This window comes from Xiphophorus couchianus, chromosome 20 (genome assembly GCF_001444195.1).
Source record: "Xiphophorus couchianus chromosome 20, X_couchianus-1.0, whole genome shotgun sequence".
Taxonomy (NCBI): Eukaryota; Metazoa; Chordata; class Actinopteri; order Cyprinodontiformes; family Poeciliidae; genus Xiphophorus; species Xiphophorus couchianus.
The window spans coordinates 19,830,247-19,851,314 of record NC_040247.1 but is presented as its reverse complement, the minus strand read 5'-3'; the positions used below and the strand labels follow the sequence as shown (position 1 = coordinate 19,851,314).

At 39.8% G+C, this 21,068-nt stretch overlaps 2 protein-coding genes across 5 annotated transcripts; both read right to left on the bottom strand.

The window, feature by feature from the left end:
* Positions 1-1,790: 1,790 nt before the first annotated feature.
* LOC114135890 (uncharacterized) lies at positions 1,791-6,266 on the bottom strand. Of its 4 annotated transcripts, none has more exons than XM_028003554.1 (5): positions 6,153-6,266; positions 4,542-4,603; positions 3,409-3,529; positions 2,955-3,322; positions 1,791-2,887 (listed from the first exon to the last, which is right to left on the bottom strand). In XM_028003554.1, exons 3-5 carry the CDS (start codon positions 3,518-3,520, stop codon positions 2,726-2,728), a joined length of 642 nt encoding a protein of 213 aa, XP_027859355.1. In that variant the 5' UTR covers positions 3,521-3,529; positions 4,542-4,603; positions 6,153-6,266; the 3' UTR covers positions 1,791-2,725. The 4 variants fall into 4 exon arrangements, with proteins under 4 accessions (XP_027859355.1, XP_027859356.1, XP_027859357.1 ...); XM_028003555.1 differs by having other exon boundaries at positions 4,542-4,765; positions 6,153-6,256; XM_028003556.1 differs by lacking the exon at positions 4,542-4,603 and adding an exon at positions 4,656-4,765 and having other exon boundaries at positions 6,153-6,256.
* Positions 6,267-13,754: 7,488 nt separating this feature from the next.
* LOC114136284 (probable nuclear hormone receptor HR38) lies at positions 13,755-20,757 on the bottom strand. The gene is made up of 7 exons (XM_028004189.1): positions 20,562-20,757; positions 18,249-19,084; positions 16,931-17,060; positions 16,358-16,521; positions 16,063-16,265; positions 15,789-15,967; positions 13,755-15,692 (listed from the first exon to the last, which is right to left on the bottom strand). The coding sequence occupies exons 2-7, from the start codon at positions 19,080-19,082 to the stop codon at positions 15,430-15,432; spliced, it is 1,773 nt and encodes a 590-aa protein (XP_027859990.1). The 5' UTR covers positions 19,083-19,084; positions 20,562-20,757; the 3' UTR covers positions 13,755-15,429.
* Between the last annotated feature and the right edge of the window lie 311 nt (positions 20,758-21,068).

The window sequence follows — 21,068 nt, the reverse complement described above, 5'->3', positions numbered from 1 at the left end:
AGAAATATTATATGAACTGACTATTCAAAAGAGAAACTTTTTCTAAAGTGTAGAGCTATAAGTGGCAACTTCTAGTAAAAAACTAACAAAGCATTTAAGGAAAAGAGCACTATAGTGACACACATGGAGCCGACAGCGCGGTAGTCTGGACTGTCATTGATGGAATCATGAGGTCATGACCTTACACTCATGAACACCTGTAGATCCACATCTGAAAGGCTGAGAAGGTGGCTTAGTCAAAGTCTAAATATCACTGAGATCCTGATCTTTAACGGGTTATTTATGCTCAAAAACCGCGTGAATTATAACAATTCACTGAGATCACCGAATTCTCACTGACATGTCTTAGAAATTTCACTTTTGTCTTGGTGTCTAAGTTCATGTTGGTAACTAATTTTTGTTGATTCAAAATAAAATGCAATGCTGTGAAACATAAAACAAAAGCTAGATGATTGCTGTAACATGTAACAAAGATAACTCCAAAAAATCAGAACTCATCCTCCAGGTTGGTTTATGATTATTAATCTAATTAACGTTGGTTGCATCTATCAATCATTTATACTTCACTCTGTGTTTAACGCTTTGATTGTCATTTAATTGTAAAGTTTCTGTAATGATAAATACCTTATAATCTTGAAGATACAACAGAAATTGTGTTCAAGATCTTAACGTACGATTATAAAATCAATCTGGCAACAGTAAAGGAGCCGTTATCGTCATTCAGCTGTCAGCGCTGCTAATTAGAGAGTTTAATCTTTGCATCTATTTTTAGTTCCTGTTTTTTCTTCAGTAACAGTGTGAAGCAGCAGACAGCCGATCCGATGACAAGCAGCACAAGGACAGTTGAAGTAAGCAGAGTACAAATTAGCATTTTGGTTTCCAGATTACTTCGACATGGATTGTTCCGTTAAGTGTTAAAAACTGAGCAAGAAATTACATAACTACAGCAGCAGCTCGGGCGATGCTGTACTTGGCCACTTGGTTTGGTTTAAGACATTATTGCCGTGGGTTTATTTTCAAATGCGATGGACTCGGTGATTGAAAAGAAAGGAAAAAAGAGATAAAAGAAAGGAGAAGTAAGGCAAAGAGATATGAAAAGAGAAAGAAGGAAATAGAATACAAAAAACAACCTAGAAATCTGCTTCTACACCTACAGAGAGAGAAAAAAACAAAACCAAGAAACAGAAACAAAAAACATATAACAATACCAACGTCACTGAAAAACACAAGACACTAATTAATACAAGATGTATTTAGTTCATCTATCGGGTGTAAACACCTGAATCTGAACACCAGAGGTTTCTCGTAGAAAAAGTTTCTCCATAAGAATGAACCTGGAGGAGATCGGAGCCACAACGATCCAAAGGTCTCCAGAACACAGGAGGCCTGGGAGGACCACTGGGAGGACCACTGGGAGGACCACTGCAGCAGGGTCCAGTACTGGCTGCAGTCAGAGCCTGGTCCGCATCGCCGGCAGTAAGCAGGTTTTGTTTCTGGTCATAACTTTTGGAAAGACTTTCAGGTGCAGTAAAAGTGAGGACCTTAGGATTGTGTCTCTGCTTTTAGCAGATGATGTGGTTCTGTTGGTGGTTCTGTTTATCAGAGCCGGATCTCCAGCTTTCTATGGGGCAGTTTGCTGCTCCGTGTGAAAACCAGCACCTCCAAATCAGCAGAGTAAAGAACTTTGTTTCGTTGAACCTTGTTCTTGATGCAGATGATTTGGGGTTATTTGCTAAAGACCGGCATGTCAAAATCATGACATAAATTCCCAGTGATGAAACAAACATCTGTAGATTTTTGTTCCATTGAAAATTTATTTACACCCACAAGCAAAGGACAAATAAAACCCTGAGTAAAACTCTTCAAAAGACTCTCACACACAGCTAATGCTTAACAACCAGTTCCAATTCATTTCACACTACAACTAATGGCAAACTGCCCAAAGATTGTGTGACCAGAGGTGTACCTGCACCATCACATTATAAGTCTAATGTCAGTGAGAGAAGAATTGCAGTAACTTGAACAAGTATTTGCCCCCTTTCAGATCATTCCACTTTTTTGTAACAAATTTTATGAAGCATGACCTGACTAAACACACAATGCAGCTTCCAAATTGTTTTTTTCAGAATGTAATGTCACAAATCAGTGGACACCATCCCTCACCTAGCAACCCCTAGCTGAGCTCCAGCACGTCTGGTCAGCTGGTTTTACTGCAATATCTACAATGGCTGCTGGAAAAGACAAGAGTTTTGTTGTTCAAATTTAGGAACGACTTGCTGCATTGTTGTTGGTTGTGCAGGAGGCTCTACTTCTGCTTTTCAAAGATGTACGGTTGTGCAATTGCACGTCTGTTTGCAGCCATTTTTACGTGCGAGTGTAGACGTTGAGTTGAGGTCAGCAGTAGCTTATTTAAAGTAACAAGACGCCCTAAAACAGCTCTTTCTGAAATAGCTCTAAATAGTCCGAACTGAGCAGACTAAAATCTCATTATCAAAGAATGATTTTGTGCAAAAAAAAATGTTTTGTATCAACCATAGATCTAATATAACCTGTTCAAGAAAGCATAATAGGTCACATTAATAAAAATTGCTTTTTGTATTTTTGCTCAGGGTTTCTTTCTCTTACATTAAAGCTAATTTACTGACCTGAAAAAAAACAAAAAACAGTAGAAATGAAGAGATCTGCAGAGGGGAAATACGTTTCGACTGTAGTGTTTGTCTTTGGTCTATGTGACATGGGTGTGAAGGTGACGCAGGAACTCTCCTCGTGTGGTCGAGTCTCCGGGAAAAACTGCTTGGCAGAAGTCACAAACATGTGAGTGCATGGCCACGTCAGACATCATGGCTCCTCCAGACAGGTTCAGGAGGCCTCCATCAGTCATCGGCATCTGAAATAGGTCAAAACTTTACAAAAATAACACAACAACCACACATTTCTGACCAGAAGACGCTCACCATTGCTGTGCATGGAGCTCTGCGTTCACCAGGGCCATTTTGTTCTGAAGGCTTTGAACTACTGGGAGGATCTGCGTGGTATTTCGAGAACTCCGTATTGAACATGAACGGGTTCAGCATCTCCGTCTTCACGTCCTGCTTCCTCTGACAAGGCATGTTCACGCTGAGCTTCGACATTCCTTCAGCAAGGACACCAGCAGCGCAGCCAACATTTCTGGAAGTGTGCTCAGCCCCGTGTGGCGGCGTGGGGTCTGGTCCTGCAGACGTCAGTGGTTGAGGCTTTTCGTACAGAAACGCAGGGACCTCATGGGAACACTGGACCGGGATAGAAATCAGATCACTCACTTCTACTTCTGGAACAGAGACCCCTAGATTAAAAAAAAAAAAATTTGTTTACAGGTTTACTTTTGGTGATTGGAGCGCTGCTGGTTAGCATTGGAATCAAAATTCATACCTTGCTGTTTCTGCAGGGCTGTTGTCAGCTGGTGAAGCAGAGCTGCCTGTCTGAGGCACAATGACCTGAGGCGAAGAAACTGCTGGTAAAGTTCACCATATGCTTCCTCCATCTCAGGGCTCTGCAGACAGTCAGCATCACTGGGTCAGTAACAACCATCACAACAGAGTTTTTTGTGTGTAATTTGTGTGATTTCAGCTGATCCCTGAAGGCCTCAGGATTTAGAGAACATTAGTGAATAAACAAAAGAAAGAAACACAGCTGACAGGTCAGGGATGAACTGTACAGAAGAGTTAGGATATAAACTAACACCCCCAACTCTGAACACCGTTCTGTTGGAGCACAACGTGAAACTGGAGATTGGCCATTTGGGCTTCAGATTTTAATCGCAAGAATTGGTGATATTTATTCTTATAACAACTAAATCTGACACCTACAATTCAATCTATTTACAACAAAACTATTAAAATGTTAGTTTTGGGGGTTTGCAACCATCGTTAAGTAGAATGCTAAAACACAATTTTTATTATAAAACATAATTATGATCATTAAAAACTGTACAATAACTTTCCATCCCTACAGCTAACCTGTACATCCACCTATACTGACCACCGAACTACTAATTTCTGCAACTCTGGAGGAGCTACAGAGATTCTTGGCTCAGGTGGGACAAACTGCTGGTAGACCAGTTACTTGGTGTTTACGCTACATTTTAGAAGAGAACAGCTGAGAAAGTCAGATTGCAAAAAGTTATGTAAGGGACACAGCAAGCAACAGTTTACACACGGCACAAACTGAGCTGTTTCGGTAGCATGTAGTATGCTACGTGTGGAGGAAAGTGACGTTCCGTTCCGTCATACAAATCAACCACTTTGTGCAGAGTTGTTTATGTTGTCTTCATCTGGTTAAACTCACTGTTACAGAGAGATGCAAGCACTGGTTGCTGCCACTTAAAACAGAAAATATGGAGATTTATCTTATAAGACTTCTCTAAACCCTAGGATTTCATCAACAGTTTAAGTACCCAAACATCACTGAAGAAACCGCTCTCTGTTGATATTCTCTTAGCTATCAGCCAGCTACAACCCCAAGTCATTCAGTTTCATGTTGCACATGAACATTGGCTCACTTGCCCCTCGTGCGACTGTCCGTCCTCAAAAAAGCTGCAATCAGGCCTCAAAGTCATCCAAACTTCCTGCCATTTAAAAAACAACAAAACATTGATTGTAAACTTGAAGCACAGTTACCTTGCAGAGTCTACAACTTGTTCATGGATCCTAAATCCAGTCTTCAAACTGAATTTGAAGACTGGACAAGACTGGACTTTGGCCCGATGCCCGAAGTTCTTTTGATGCAACTGCACAAAGTTGGTATATGAAACAGTCAAACAGAAGGAAGTAGCTTTTGAAAACAGAGAAGTGAAACTCCTTCAGCAGAAAAAAAAGCAACATTGCAATCTGCCATACAGACATGTGCAGTGACCTTTGTAAAAATGTAAAAGGAAGACAGATGACATTTTCATCCGTTATCTTGTAAAGAAAAACAAATATGTTTGAATTATTTGCTGTTTGATCTAAAAACTTAAAGGATGGCATTTTTTGTTAAGAGAAATAAAACAAAACAAATTCATATTTCTATGTTCCCAGAAAACAAAATAATTTTTTTTTGGAATATGATTCAGTTTGACATTTAAAAACATGAGCTGCACAGCGGTGCAGTGGTTAGCGTGCCGGCCTGGGGTCTATCTGCATGAAGTTTGCATGATCTTCTTGTACTTGCGTGGGTAATTTGGCTTCCTCCCGAGGCTTTGCAGATGTAGCTGTGTGCAGAATCAACTATGCTACACAGACGACACTGTGGTTTTGGAGGACAATCAGATTCAGCCCATTAAAATTCAGACTTAAAACAATCAGAGTCATACTTTTTTTATTTATTTATTCATTTTCATTTTGCTTGTCCAGACTCACCAGAGCTTTAAAAATAAATCCATTAATCTCTGGCATAGGCGTGGTGAAGTTGGCTAAATGTTTTCAGTTACTTTTTGCTGTTATTGTTTTATTCATTAATTTCCCTCATGTCATGCCCTAAAGGAGGAATACGCCCCACACTTTGAAAACCCATCCATCCATTTTCTAACACCATTGTCCCTACCGGGGTCGGGAGGTGCTGGTGTCCATCTCCGGCGAACGTTTCGTGCGAGAGGCGGGGTCACCCTGGACAGGTCACCAGTCTGTCGCAGACTTTGACAACCCCCTGCTCTGATTTGCATGCATGGCCAAGGTGTTGCCCAGGTAGACACCAGTGATCCTCTAATTTTTCGTTTTTCCAAGTCAAGCAGTCAGCTCTGCGGCTGATAGAACAAATACCAAAGCAAACTCTCTGCGTGTCAAACTGTATGACGGGAGTAACTGGGAAAAGGTGTGAACAGGGTGTCTGAAGTAAGAATTGTTCTTAGCACAACAGAAGTTAAATTCCTGCCTGACAGAAAAATTAAATACCTATTTCTGGTGACGTTTTATTTTGTTTTGCACTTCCTCGTTGCTTTCCTTTAGATGAGAAAATCACAGCAACCAAACTAGCCTAGAGCCAACCGCTCTAGTCTAGTTAGACTCACAGTAGTGCAATTTGCTCTAATTGGGCCTCGGTTTCTCTAAGCGAACTATTTGTTTTCCGACTCTTTCTTAAGAATGAATCCTGTCGCTCTTAGAGAAAGGTGATTAAAATTAGCGTTTATTCGGACTTACAGTTTTTCCAGCAGCGAAACAATGACGGGTCGACGGACTGAAGGAGCAGAAGATCCGCTTTTTTTTTTTCCTCTTTTTTTCAGATCCATGATGTCACCACACCTTACGTCAGGTAAATCACTTCCTATAAAGCTGCCTTCAAAATAAAAGAACCAACTTCTTTATTATGGAGTGAAAATAGTCTCAAAGTATCTGTGCGTGTGTTTGTCCAAGTATTTTAAACTTCATTAATCAACCTGTTAGTGTAATAATACACTGGTTTTGAATGTGAATTTGCATGAGATTGCTCTCAACAAAGGAAGTATGGACTAAAGTTGATTTTCCACTAACCTTTGAGTATTTATGTGATAAAATAGACCTTAAATAATTTCAAGATGCAATGGCTGGACACATAAAGTAATGTATTGTAGTCTGTTCACACAAAAAAGACTGGGATGCTTTTTTTTTACTAACCAGAACCTGGAGCCAAATCAGCCCTGGGGAGTGTATGCACTAACAATGAAATGCAATCATTTACTGCAATCCAAGTGAGAAACAAATTTAAAAACAAAAACTAATAAAAGACACTGGAGTGAAGCTTCAAATATCATCACTGTATCCCGACAGAAATCTGACTTTTGTTGCACTTCTCAGATAACAGTGAGAAATTGTGTTAAATTCCCAGCTCATTAAGTTAGCATTAAAATGAAATGAACGCATCACTGGTGTATTTTGTAACCTACCGACCACCGGCAGCTTGTTAATGGTGTCACATTATCGGCAGGTTTCAGGAGGCTGACAGAAAAATCCTCCCACAGCAGTTTTCGAGCCAAAACGAGCGGACTGAGTGAATTCAGTAAACAGAAGTAAAGACCCTCCTGCCTCTGTTTTCACAGGCTGTAAAAGCTTTTAAGTTCTGTCTTTAACAACTCCTCATGTTTCCAGTGCCATGTGGGCAGCTCTTGGCCTGGTAAAAGTTTTTTTTGGTGTATTTTGACAATAAACTCAAAACATGTTAAAAGTTAAAGAGGCCCAGCAGAGTTTAGTTTTCAGCAGTCAGACTGTGGTTCGTTGAATGATGCGGTTATCCGCTTTGGACCACCTGCCTGTGTTGGTGTGTTTGCACCATGTGCTTGCTTTGACCTTGAGCCCCCATTTACATCCACATCCACACACACACATCCACACACACACGCACACACCCCCACATACATTATCGCTTGTCCCTAAGATGCTCCTCAAGCTTTGATCCCTCGGTTGGGGCTCTCTGAAATGCAAGTGCATGCATCCATGCTTGTGTTGTGTGTTGGGGTGTGTGTGTGTGTGTGTGTGTGTTTGCTGAGGGGGTGGTTGCTGTGAATAACTATCAGGCAGTCGGCCAGGATCTGTCATCTGCCAGTGCAACACTATCCCTCCTGTCAATCTTGTTTTATAATTGTAACATTCTCATATTCTCCGGCTGAGCAGGGAGAAGTTTCCAACATAGTGACACACACACACACACACACACACACACCCGCGCACGCCCACACACACACAAGCAGCACCAACTGCGCTTGATAGATATATTCAAATTCTCTCTTCAATAGGTTATTTGATTGCAGTTGAAATAAATGTCAATTCTTCCATTAATGCCAGACCGATTTCACGCTAAAACTTTGACAGGCCTAATTTTAGCTTGTACGATGTAAACAAAAATATTTAGTGCAACTGGATCTCATTTTTGCCAGGGCTTTTGTTGAGTCGCTCAGGCGTTAATTCTTGGAGGTTCTGGTTCTCGTAGTGTTTCTCGTGCCTCAGAAATCTCCTGCCTTAAGAGCGAACAGCTTCCAGGGAAGGAGTCATCTCAAGGTGCTGAGCAACCAATCAGAAGCAGACTTCGGAGAGATTTTAACCACAATGCGTTGCATAAGAAAAATAGATCCTATCATTGTTTCTTCTACATTCTTTAGACAATGTAAGTTATTCATGTAGATAAAACTTTGCATCAAAAGCAATGCAGTACATATATATGATACTTATCGGTCAGTCCATCAGCTCTACTGTCTGTGCATGCATGTCTGATGGTGTAAAGGCGTGCACTGCTGCACATAACAAGAGTAACTTCCACACCTCTGAAGGCCCCATCAATGCTGACATACACACAGCATGCTGCCTGTCTTTTTTGTGTCTTTTTTTAGAGAAGGCCTGGCATATAATCATAGATAAAATACCAAACAAAATTCTGCACGTACTACTACAGAGCGGCTCCATAAAGGACTCAGAGTGTTAAACTGTCATGCCTGTAGCCAAGACCGGCCCCGCATTGAAAACATTTGACACACTTTGAAACTAAAAATACAGCAAAGGAGGCCCTGAACTGCTGAGCATCAGAAATATATAGCAAGAAAGAAAGGAAAAATATTCAACACTCAAAAGTAAAAGAACTGGTTTCCTCAGTTCCCAGCATTCTGAGAGGAAATGGTGCAAATTAGCCTCCTGCAAAGGAAAGTGAGGGGAGCTTTTTGAAATTGCTGCCATTAGCAAACATTAAAACTAAAATCATCAGACGACCAGCTGCTCATATTATTACTCCTACATAATTTATCTATTTTGTGCATTTGATGAACTGAGTTTCTCTCAATTTTGTATGTTAAGAACTCTTTGTTTTCTTTAGTTTTTTGCTGTTTATACTTGAGTGAAGAACAAATCAATTAAACTACGTTTCACCATCCCTTCATCTCACTCACTATAAAATGACCGTTTAGACGGCTAATCGTTCACTTATGCATTTAATCCTGGGGGAATAAGACCCTAATACTGTGATATGTTACATAGAGTTATCACAAGGTGTCATGAGCAATGACAGTCGCCCTCTCGTTTATCATGGGACATTCTCAGTGAGGGAGACCAGATCCAATTACTGAGGATACTGTGGGCTCAACAATGATCTGGCTATAAATACACCCATGGTGGGTTTTCCACACTCAACAAAACACCTAGAACCTGATGCTGCTGCGTGAATATACATGCATGTATACAATTTCACAGGGCACCTCTTAGCGTGTACTCAAAGTACTTTGTCTGTACATGTGTGTTTTAAAAAGCGATATTACAGAAGGACTCATGGAAAAGTAATTACTGGAGTCACCACGGGGAACTGAACTGCTTCTCAAAGTTATTTACAGCTCAATCCGTCAACAAACAGCAGGTGCAGCATCCTCACAAACAAACCTATTAGCTTTCCTCCCTGCGGAACAATGACATCTCCGGCAATCAGCTGCTCTCTCTTACTCACACAGAGATCCATTAGTGACAAACTGCATGATTCGATTGTGCTACATGCGGCTTCTTTGCTTTTAGTTTTTATCTGTTGACAGTTTTTAATCTGTTGGTCAGCGAAAGAGGATGCAAGCTTTGTTTAAGATTGAAAGTGCTTCGTCTAATAGCAACTGCACTCAGAGTCGTGGCGTTTGGACTTGGCCTTGGACTGCAATTTTATCCATCTCTTCCAAGTAGGCTGCTGTCTTGGTTTATCTATTCTCTGAGAATTGCTACATTAGTGGCTGAAAATGTCTTCATCTGCATCACACATCATGGTTCTTTCACTGCTACTGAAGCATTGTCATGTTGCAAAGTGTTACTGTTACACCACAATATTGTTATTTAGTGTTAAATCCCATTAAGTTACTTGTAGATACATTAAATACTGCTACGTTTCACTTAAACACTGCTACGCTTCTCTTAAAGTTAAGATACGTTACTTTAATTTAGTTCATGGTAAATTACGTCATATTGCTTTTTATTATCCATACATTTTCTTACACCCTTGTCCCTAGTGGGGTCTGGAGGTGCTGGTGCCTATCTCCAGCTAACGTTCTGGGAGAGAGGCGGGATCACCCTGGACAGGTCGCCAGTCTGTCGCAGGGCAACACAGAGACAGACAGGACACACAACCATGCACACACACACTCACACCTAGGGAGAATTTAGAGAGACCAATTTACCTGATTGTCATGTTTTTGGACTGTGGGAGGAAGCCGGAGAACCTGGAGAGAACCCACACATGAGAACATGCAAACTCCATGCAGAAAGACGCCAGGCCGGGAATCGAACCCAGGACCTTCTTGCTACAAGGCAACAGTGCTACCAACTGCTCCACTGTGCAGCCCACTTTTTATCATGTTACATTGGATTAATTCACATTTTCTAACATTACATTTTAAGTTTGGCTACATTACTATAAGTTATGTTACTTAACATTAAATCAGTCATTCCCATGTTACATGTCACATTACTTAAATTTAACTGGAGCTAATTCAAGCTAAGCTGCATTATGTTATAAGTAAAATTACGTTTTCATTACTTATTGTCATATAAATTTGCCTAATATTACATTTGTTTATTACTTTGTGTAATTTTCACAATGCTTACTGTTAAATTTGGTTACATTACTTATCGCTATGTTAGATTTGAAGTTGCACCACTTAATATTAAGTCATGCCAACCAATTTAAGTTACTTATTGTAAAGAGACAAGAAGAGAAAACGAAGAGCAACCACTTTAAAACGTTATCTCCATCATATTCCTTTTAAAATGAATTGAACAAAATGAAATATATCGAGTGATTAAATTATGAGTCTCTACTGTTCCATTTTGTCACATTTGTAGTTTTGATAAAAGAGTTGTAGAAAACAGAATGTAAAGAAGAATTATCGATGATAATTAATCCTTTTTGACTTTGTAACTTTCATCACAAAAGAATGGTTGAAACTGTAACGCAAATGTAGCCGAACGCTAGAATATAACCAAACCTAAAGAGATTGTAGGGTTCTGTTAAGACATTTTGAGGAATTAATATCTTGTCTGCAGTAATTAATAAAATCTGCATTATTTGTCGCAATTACAGTACAAATAATACCTGATTTGTCCCGATTTGTACCCGATTACAGTACATTGACATACAGTACATCAGTGATGGCTTGTGGATGGATCTAATTCTTAAAGCATGTCACCAAGGGAATAAAGAATTGTCTAAACAAGAAGCACTTTAAGGTCACTAAGTGGGCAGGTCTGTCTCAGTCCCTCAGAAAATCTGTCGTAGGAGCTTTGAGTCACCAAACTCCAGCCAAGAAACATTGAACAGCATTTCACTACAGAGCAACACTGATTTAATTATGTTGCATTTTAGCATCAAAAAGTTTTTTCTCTCAACAAATATTAATTAATTTTAACCTTTATGTAATGCTTTTGTTTCTGGATTAATAATTCTGCACCCTTACAGTGAAATAAACCTATAAAAACATATTATTTGAGAAAATTTACAAAATAGCAGGAGATCAAATAATTATTTCCTCCCCTTTAGGAGCACATTGTTAAGATATCCCTTACATATAAACTGTAAACAGAGCAGAGAAAAGTCTTCAACAAACGATGAGTAAGATCCTCCTTTTTGCAGAATGTTCACATATTGTCTTGCATTCTTGTATGTTTATTGTATTAATGTTGTAGTTATTTTTGTGTTTGTGGGGCTTTGGATGCAAATTAACATCTTGCTAAATCAGATATATTTAGGGCTGTGAAGTACGTTGATGCACTGTCATATTAGAAAATTAATTCATTTAAATTTGTAAAATAAAAACACATTATTTTAGAGGTTACAATGCAAACTGTACTTGTAATGTTAACTTTTCCAAATCGAGATTTCAGATTCCACTCTGTACTTTATACTGTAAGTAACAATGAAAATATTAGGTTAAAAATGTCCTGCAAGCCTCTTGTTTTCTGCTGCATGGATAATTTTTTTTAAATGATTTTAGTCTGGGAGTTTTGTTTACAGATCCCCATGATAAGTGTCGGGGCTTCAAGGCCATGGTTGGTTCCTAAAAGCAGTATTGTATGTCAGGTCAGAGGTCAAAAAGCCAATGGCAGCTCCAGATGGTAACTTTCTACTTTTGGAAAAAGATGGTGTCAAGAAACACCGCATCTCAACGCAGGAGATACTTTGGCATGAGGAGGTATTTTGAGTTTGAGTTTGGGAAACATGAAGGGGCAGCATGCCTGACCTGTTATAGTCACGGGGTCATAAAGAACAAATCCTGATTTTCAAAAGAGATTTGCAGTTTTTAAATCAAATATAAAATATGTTCTTGGTTAAAATGAACCGCTGCCTCCGTCTTTGTTCTCCTCATGAAACCAGACGTATCTGCTCGGCACATTGTTCGAGGCTTTTACAACAGACTGCCCGTGCCATTTTGTAACAAGAAGGAAGTCTCTGTGCCGGCTAATGTTGCTTTTACCTCCTCCTCTTTACCCCCTGTGTCCCTTTTTCCATTCTATCTGCCAGTGCGAAAATCCAGAGGACCAGTACGAGGTGTACAGTCTGATCAGATGTCAAGTGCCTGAATGCCGTCAGGGCAGCAGTCATCTGCGGCCGAGAGGCACATGGTGTCGCCTTGCTCTGGTCAAAAATGTTGCCAACATTAACACCATGTTTGACAAAACTGACACCACCTCAGTGAAAAGGACTTTGTATTAGGCCTATACTTTTTGCCACATTGTTATGTAACAACCAGAAAGTTCTGCTGTCTCTTTATTTAAACCGTAAACTCCCGACCTGCTACAATTAGAGAGAAAGAGATTAGATAAAAGATTTCATCATTTCCTCGTCCTAATTTCAAATTGGCATAATTAAACAGTAAAGTTGTTATTGTAGACGAAGGAGTGAATTTAACTCATTCAAAGTTATTTATATCAGGCTGGTCTCTGTCACTGTCATATTACCTGAGGGAAGAAATGCCTCTTGCTCTTTGGACATCACCATGCCTGTGTTTGGGACAGAAAATGAGCTGGGTATCTCAGTTTAAAACTTTAACAGCTTTAAAAGGTATCGTCTCAGCCCAGGTCCAAAAGTCTTCTCTTTCTGCAGAGCAGGTTATGAATAAATTGAAGATTTTCAAATGAATCAGTTTCTGTATGATTCCTAAAATTATAAAACTACATCAGTTAACATGTTAATCCTACTGCTGCATGCAATATTTTACAGATGGATAGGAAAAATCTTTATCGTTACAAACTTTAGCCAAAGATTTTGGTATGTAGCAGTTTAAACTTTTGAGACTGTCGAGCGATAAGGACGGCAATATAAACTGATGAAATGTTTAAATATTTGTATAACTTTAGGGTATTTGAGGTAAGAAGGAAAAAATAAAATGTATTCTCACACAGAGATCCTGACTTTTTGTGAGTTATTAAACATAAAATGTGAATCTGTTAACTGTCAATCAATTCATTTTTTTCTATGCTTGATAAGAGATAAAATTATGTAATAGTTGTAAAAGTTGTTTTTGGCATAATTTACTAATTGGTACTTTTTCTTTAAATAGTATTTAAATACTACAGGTTTTTTTGTAGGTAATAAGCTGGAAAGTTGACACTATGTTTTTTACATTGGCATACTTTAGAGTGAACAAGAGTATGAAGTATGTATATATATATATATATCTCATAATCTACTTTTGTTCATATTGTGCATGTGTCGGGATGAAGGTGTAAAACTTACAGATGTTTCAATACATTAACTACTAGGCATTAAATATATTTTTAAATATAAAACAAAAAAATGAGAAGTTGGCGTAATACATATTCACAAGGTTAAAAACTTTTTTATCAACATGACACACAAAATATAATCTCTTGAGCAATTATTTAAAAAGAAATGACAATGACTGACTTTTGGGATTTTTGCCCCTTTTAACAAACGCTATGGCAACATTTCCACTGAGCACACACACCCAAACAAAAACCAAACCGTAAGAGAAGAACTGTTCATTCTGTATGAACATCAGTCTTTATAGCTGCTCATCTTGTCGTCACATTTCCCTGTGAGTCCACAAGATTAAAAGAAAAGACAAGAACTACATTCAATATGTACGAAACTGAAATACAAGATGAGGCTGTTAAAATGTAATTAAACATGATGTGTATGTAAAATGTACCAAGACAAGATGGACTCTATTGTTGGGACAAGAAGACGTGAACATCTGCTTGGATCTATTTTAATCTCAGATGGAGTTGCACTTTTAACTTTCATTACCTCAAGAGAATATGAACAGGATGGTATTCTCTCAGACGTTTCATCACTCAATAACCGTGTCATTGCAGAATGAACACATGACTCGGTCGCTTTATATCAACAGGAGCTCTGATACACTGAACCCTCCACATTTATTGGCACGCCTAGTAGCCGTTCTAAAACAGAAATTAAGTGTTTTTAATTTACAATTCATGCTTTTCAAATTAATTAGTATGTGTAGAAACATTTAGTTAGCATTAAATCATGACTTTATGTTTCTCTATGATGACGTAACAGGGACTCATTTCTTTTTGGCAAATGAATCAAAATGGGAAAAACAAGAAACCAAGAAAATCAAGACAGATGAATGTTAATCTTAAAGAAGTTTAACAAAGAAATGTATCTTGAGGTCACAAACTGTAACAATAATTTAATTTAAGGCTTTTCTATAGCTCTTGAGATGCCAATAACTGTGAAGGATGTTGTACAATACTCAACTTATTTTATGTCTATCGTGAATGTGCGCATATTATGTTAGTTAGAGGTTAAAGGCTTATAAAGGCACTTTGTATTTATATCCTGAACATCATCTAGTTTCACTGTTAAAGCACAAACATGTTGCAGCCACTGTGAAAGGAGTTTACCAGCAGTATCTGCTTTAGCAAGCTGCTCCAAAAAGGCAGCACAGACTTTTTTATTTAGCTTAAGGCGAGAAGGTTCATATATGATTGTATCAAAATAAATACTTTGCTAAACATTGGTCCAAAACCTTCCAAGAAAGCACAAATAGAATTATAATTTATAAAATGTATAAGGAAATATATCTGTGCTAAAGCTAAAGTTTTTGCTTCAGAGTGGGATCGTGAACCAGTCTCTTAAGAAATTAGTGTTTCTGAGTACGCTGGAGCACCGCATTGCTGTCTTCTAAGAAATTCAGATCTTAAAAGCTGCAGAACACAATAACGCTAACACATCTACCTTAGCAACAAAGTAAATTTACAAATCACAGAAAACATACTAAAAATATGCTGATATAGTTTCGGCACTGATGTCAATCCCTTTTAGTGCCATGAAACGTATCACATTCACTTTCAAAATGCAATAGTAAAAAAATGATGGTCTCTTGGAGAATATCATGCCTGGTAGCCCACCAGTCAGCGTCTGATGTGGACAACCGTTCTTCTTAATGCTGCCATCTCGCTTCCTTTGCTTGTACTGTTTGTGACACTCATCACAGTTTTTATTTCAAAAGGGAAGTGTATCCATAAAGATTTTCTCCACAATCGGAGGAGGAGGAACCAAGTCTTCCAGTTTCAAGTAAAAGATGCGCTGCCGGCCCTCAGTGCACAGAGTCCTCAGCTCTGGGAGCTTGCCCAGCAGACGGGACAGGTAGTTGGGTTGCGTCCGTGTCACTTCCGATCCAATTCCACTCATGTGTTCCCTTAAACAGCTGATGAGGTTGCTCTGAAAGTCCTCTACTCTTTTGGGCTCCTTCAGGCCATGGCGATCTAGGCATCAATTAAGCTCCAGTCAGATTTGAGTCTTAACCAAATGTTTTAATCAACAGAAGTTTGCTTATCTGAAAAGGAGACGGAGGAACTCACCGGTGATAATGACAAATGCTGACAGACAGGCAATCAGAGAGTTGTCTAAGTTCATGCGGTGAAGACTCTGTGAAAAATCCATGATGGAGTCGATCCAGCCACCAAAACTGTTGGCGCACTGCTGCCGGTGGAGGACCAGGCCGTTGCAGAAGATCAGCTTGTTCTTCTCTGGCTTCGACCTGAACAGTTTTAAACAATTAAAACAATTAGAGCACTGAAATGTCAAATATTTAAAACATTCAGTTTGATTTGAAAGTGAAGAAATATAACCAACCTGTATGCAACACGAAGAATGAAGAGCTCCACAAAGGCAGACTCAAGAAGAAGCTCCTGGTCCTCTGCACAGAAGTCCATGAATCCCGGGATGGTTTGAGCCCAGTTTCTTATTACATCCAAGGCACCGGTCAGCAGGTCGTAGAACTGCTGGATGTCACCGGCGTCCTCCTTTTCTTTCAGACTGTCTGACCTCTCCTGGTACTGCAGAGAAACAAAAGAAGATGATAAATATCCCGAAGCTCAAAGGTTCTATGAAAGGAGAGGTTTGGATCAAGTGAGAGCCGTAGGTTTACCTTGGAGTAGTCGAGCTTTTCGATGCCCGGGTCAGAGTCCAAATGAGCCCTGATGAGAGAAGCGATGATGTTCACACTGGGAGTTGTTGACAAAGCCTCAACCGTGGTCTTAGGTTTAGAAGGTAGGCGACCTCTGCGACCTTTGAGGCTGTCTGTGCGAACAACTGAAGGGACAAGGAGACATGCACACATGTATGAGGATTACATGTCACCTGATACATATTTCAGACAACTTCAGTATCGCTTTCAATGTCGCGCCTTCAGCTGGCACTGTAAAGCTCAAGTTGCACATGGCTTTGGTTTCCAAAAACTGCCACTGTAAATCTCGATTTGTTGTCGTCATGCATTAGATGCAAGGTTTTTAGTCCTCTGCTCTGCATATTTAAGGGGTTTCCCTATTTCCACACTTAAATAAGTAAGGTATTAACACACTTCTGTTGCACTTGATGGCACTTTGAGAAAGAACTGCAGTGGTTTAATTCAGGTTTTTCAGGAGCCCAGACAAACCTGAATTAAACCAAGATTGAAAACCACTGCGTTTGAGCCCTCCAGAAGAGTCTGACATTGCTTTACCTTCTTTGACCATTCCCACAGCAAGACACTTCTGGAAACGGCAGAACTGGCATCGGTTTCTCCTCCTCTTATCCACCGGGCAGTCTTTATTGGTGAGGCACACATACTTTGCATTTTTCTGCACAGTTCGCTGTGAAACAAAAGACAAAAAGCATTACTACCATATCTTGCAGAGACAACTGTGTATAGCAGCATGCTATTAATAGCAAGTTGCTATGGAAAGTCAACATTACTGATAGCAACATGCTATCAGTAATGTTGGCATGCAATACCAAACAGTTTCAGTTTGCTAATGATTCCTATATGCTAATTGGCAATGTTTTCTATTAATAGCGCTTCTAATTAGCAACATGTAAGGAAATTGGATAGAAGCGATGATAATATAAATAGCATATGTGTCTAAACTCAGTTAGGCTTTCTCTTTCTTTGTGCTTTGTTTTCTTTCCCTAATTTTTAGCTCAATACCTGAATATTTCCAGAGGAACATTTTGCCTTTAGATATTATAAAGCTCAAAGGAGAGCAGTGTTGTGAGAGCATCCATCCATCCATCCATTTTCTGTGCACCCTTGTCCCTAATGGGGTCGGGAGGGTTGCTGGTGCCTATCTCCAGCTACGTTCCAGGCGGGAGGCGGGGTACACCCCAGACAGGTCGCCAGTCTGTCGCAGGGCAACACAAAGACATACAGGACAAACAACCATTCACACACAAACACACACCTAGGGAGAATTTAGATAGACCAATTAACCTAACAGTCATGTTTTTGGACTGTGGGAGGAAGCCGGAGTACCCGGAGAGAACCCACGCATGCACAGGGAGAACATGCAAACTCCATGCAGAAAGACCCCGGCCGGGAATCGAACCCAGGACCTTCTTGCTGCAAGGCAACAGTGCTACCAACTGCGCCACTGTGCAGCCCGTTGTGAGAGCATGTTTAGATTAAATTAATATTATTGTTATTATTACAACGCTATTTAATACCAAAGAGCCATTAGCTGAAATGCAGTGGATTATGATCTGGATGTGTCCATCTGTTCCTATGTAAAGTCTTTGCTGTTTTCCCACAAAACATCTTTAAAAACTGTGGATCTGCCGCAGTGTATAGGTCTAATGTCTTTTTCTTCCACTGTCTTTCTTCAGCTTTTAAAGTGCATATTACAGTATGTAGTGCTGTGTAACGCAGGTTTTTTTTCATGTTAGTTGTATTCATATTGCACAAGTTATTAACACGTTGTGCGTCAAGTCTTCTCTCCTCTGCTGCTTGTTTGTTGAATAAATCCCACATAATAAACCAGATGAAAGCTTAATTTCTTTCTCACCTTGAAGAAACCTTTGCATCCCTCACAGGTTCGGACTCCATAGTGCTGGCAGGATGCGTTGTCGCCACACACTGCACAGCGACCCTCACTGGATCCAAGGCTGGGGGTTTTCTGAGACATCATAGCCTCCTCCAGTGCCCTCGGGCTTTCCAGCCGTCCATGGTCCAGGGACAGGGGGGGGCAGTGAAGTGGGGAGACATGCTGATGTTGTGAGAGATGAAAGAAGCCATCTTCTTGACAAGATGGTAGATCCTGATGTTGACCCAAAGGAGAGTGCTGGTCCTGTGCATTGCTGAAGGTAAAAAATGAAAACTGCTGCGCCATGGTGGCCTTCTCAACAGAGGAGGGGAGGGCTGGGGGGAAGGGGCTGAAAGGGGAATCCCAGACAGCTGCAGACTCAGTCTGAAAGCCTGGTGTTGGAGGAGAACCAGTGCCGTAGATGGGGCTTCCATAATAATCAGATCCACATGATGAGTGTGTTTCTTCAAGACAGCTGAGAGAAAAGGATCCTGGGTAGCAGCCATACACTTGAAGATCATCCAGCTTGAAGGCTTGGTTCTGCATCTGTGGGCTAGGGCTTTCGGCAGCAGCATGGTTGTAAGAAGCTGCAGAGGCAGGAGGGGAAGTGGTAACCTTGCAGGAGTAAGCATCAAACTCCCCAATGTAACCATTTCCCATCAAGGTGTTGATGCTAGGCAGTGAGGATGATGACAGCTGGTCCTTTTGGCCAGAGATTTCCATCGCCAGTTTGGCACTGAGGTCAGGATTTAAGAGCTCAGAGCTGAAGAAGTTGTCATAGGGCAGAGATGCATACTGGGCTTGTACACAGGGCATCGCTAAGAGACAGGAGACATTTGAAAATAGATGTTAGTTGCCTCTTAGTTCAAACATAAATGCTATTTTGTTGATATGTTGCAAAAGCCACACTCTGTTCTGAGGTATCTGAAAGTTTTTCAATGTATCTTAATCAAACTTCTATTTTTCATATTGTAGCTAAGCTCTGGGTATTAAGTTTTTTCTTTCACAATAAAGGTACAGCTTGACCAATGTATTTTTTTCTGCATTCATTTCATATCATTTTAACCAGAAGTCAGTAGCAGCAGACTGACAGTCAGGCTGAGCCTACTACTAAAGTTTACTCCAGTTAAAAGAACCTGGTGCCGCTCTACTGTTGTCTCAAGATGAAGGATTGATACAAATTCAATGATTCAATAACCAGTTTACAAATAGAAACTGCATAATCTGTCTTGTAAAGTGTGTTAAGGTGTAAATAAGCTCAACATTACCATTGAAAAACTGAAAGATATAACAATATTTTGTATTATTTAGGTTTATAACTTTCCCTTTGTACCCATGTAAACTGTAGCCAATGTTAGTGCCTTGAAGGTACTCTGCTTCGTTTCACCAAACATGCCATTTCTCTTGCCTAAGGTCCTATCACTCCTCTCTGGAAAATGCAGACGGTGGTCCGGCAGATCACTCGGATACTGTCAGATATTGTGTTACCGGCTGCTAATGCTTTGAAAACCTCCTTCAGTGGAGGGTAACCCTCTTTCACAGCAGCCGTACCATGGAGTGTTGCAGATTGCATTTCACGTCTGGCGTAGTGCCAGTTAGAGTGAGAAAGGTGGTGAAGCCTGTTTGTATGTACGTGTAACTACAGCTTAACATGCATCCACAAGCCCTAATTTTTATTGTTTTGTTGATGGGTATCAGAAGCCAAACTGATATAGGGCTACTGTTTCTTTAAAAAAAAATCAAACTTAAAAAGATAGTTAGATTTGCACAAACTTCTAAAAAAAAAAAAATAAACAGCATTCATTTTAGATTTGCTGGCCTAGTTTTATGTATAAAATCGACTTCCCAAAGTTCCCACATTCTGGAAATACTTCATTTATATTCCTGTTTTACAACTCATTACTCGTTTATAAAGTTAGTTAAATTTGCTATAGTCATGTGTCTGGTTTTCAATGGTTTCATAATTAAATTAACTTGTCTTGTTTCAATTTGTCTTGTTTTACAGTTACATTATTCAGGCTGAAATAAGTCAAACAACCTGATTAAACATAATAATAACGCTGTAGTACTATGTTAAACTGGATCAGTCTTGACTAGGTAAACCTTACAGTCTTAACAAAGCCTCTAAAATTAATCTTTTTTTAAAAAAAAATAAAAAAAAAACTTCAACTATTATGTCACATTCCAAATCAAAGTTGTTCCAACTTTAAATTATGACATAACTAGAAATAAAAGTGTAAACAAGCCAGCTTAACTTACAGGCTAAGCTGGCTTGCGAAAAGTACTTTCACTCACCTGTTCTTTGTGATTATCCGGATTCTGAAGCGTTTTTATCTTTTAAAACTGGAGAAACAGTTGAAATCACCTCTGTCAGCTGCTGTCGGCACACCCACCCATTCAGGCTCACACTCTGCCACACACACGCTGGGTCAGAGCAGTCGGCTTCCTACACTCTTGTTTTATTTTGGCCGCATCGACAAAAAGGCGGGCCAATGCCCAAATATGGTGAACGGGACAGCAGAACGTTCCGGGGGCGCAGCCAATCAGCGTCGAGACGCAGACGTTGTTCGTGGTGACGCACGCACGGGATTCCATTGACGCAAGAGCCGAGAGTGAACGTTGGTCTAAATATAGCCCGCGGTGTTCACATGGGCTATTACTGAATGAAAAAAGGCTAAAAATAGCCTTGGTTAGGAGGTGAAGACGTTTTTATCTGGAAATTTAGCTTTAATGCACGTGTGGGGTGTGTTATCACGGATCAGACCAGGAAACAACCACTCTCTTTCTAATTTGGATAAGGTT

What these genes read in the sequence shown, in the direction of transcription:
- LOC114135890 (XM_028003554.1), bottom strand. Translation starts at nt 3,520, where the DNA reads ATGGAGGAAGCATATGGTGAACTTTACCAGCAGTTTCTTCGCCTCAGG. An exon ending in AGCCCTGCAGAAACAGCAAG is followed by an intron (nt 3,323 to 3,408) that starts GTATGAATTTTG and finishes TTTTTAATCTAG; the next exon opens with GGGTCTCTGTTCCAGAAGTA. An exon ending in GAGCTCCATGCACAGCAATG is followed by an intron (nt 2,888 to 2,954) that starts GTGAGCGTCTTC and finishes GACCTATTTCAG; the next exon opens with ATGCCGATGACTGATGGAGG.
- LOC114136284 (XM_028004189.1), bottom strand. Translation starts at nt 19,082, where the DNA reads ATGCCCTGTGTACAAGCCCAGTATGCATCTCTGCCCTATGACAACTTC. An exon ending in TGTGGGAATGGTCAAAGAAG is followed by an intron (nt 16,522 to 16,930) that starts GTAAAGCAATGT and finishes TTGTCCCTTCAG; the next exon opens with TTGTTCGCACAGACAGCCTC. An exon ending in AAAAGCTCGACTACTCCAAG is followed by an intron (nt 16,266 to 16,357) that starts GTAAACCTACGG and finishes GTTTCTCTGCAG; the next exon opens with TACCAGGAGAGGTCAGACAG.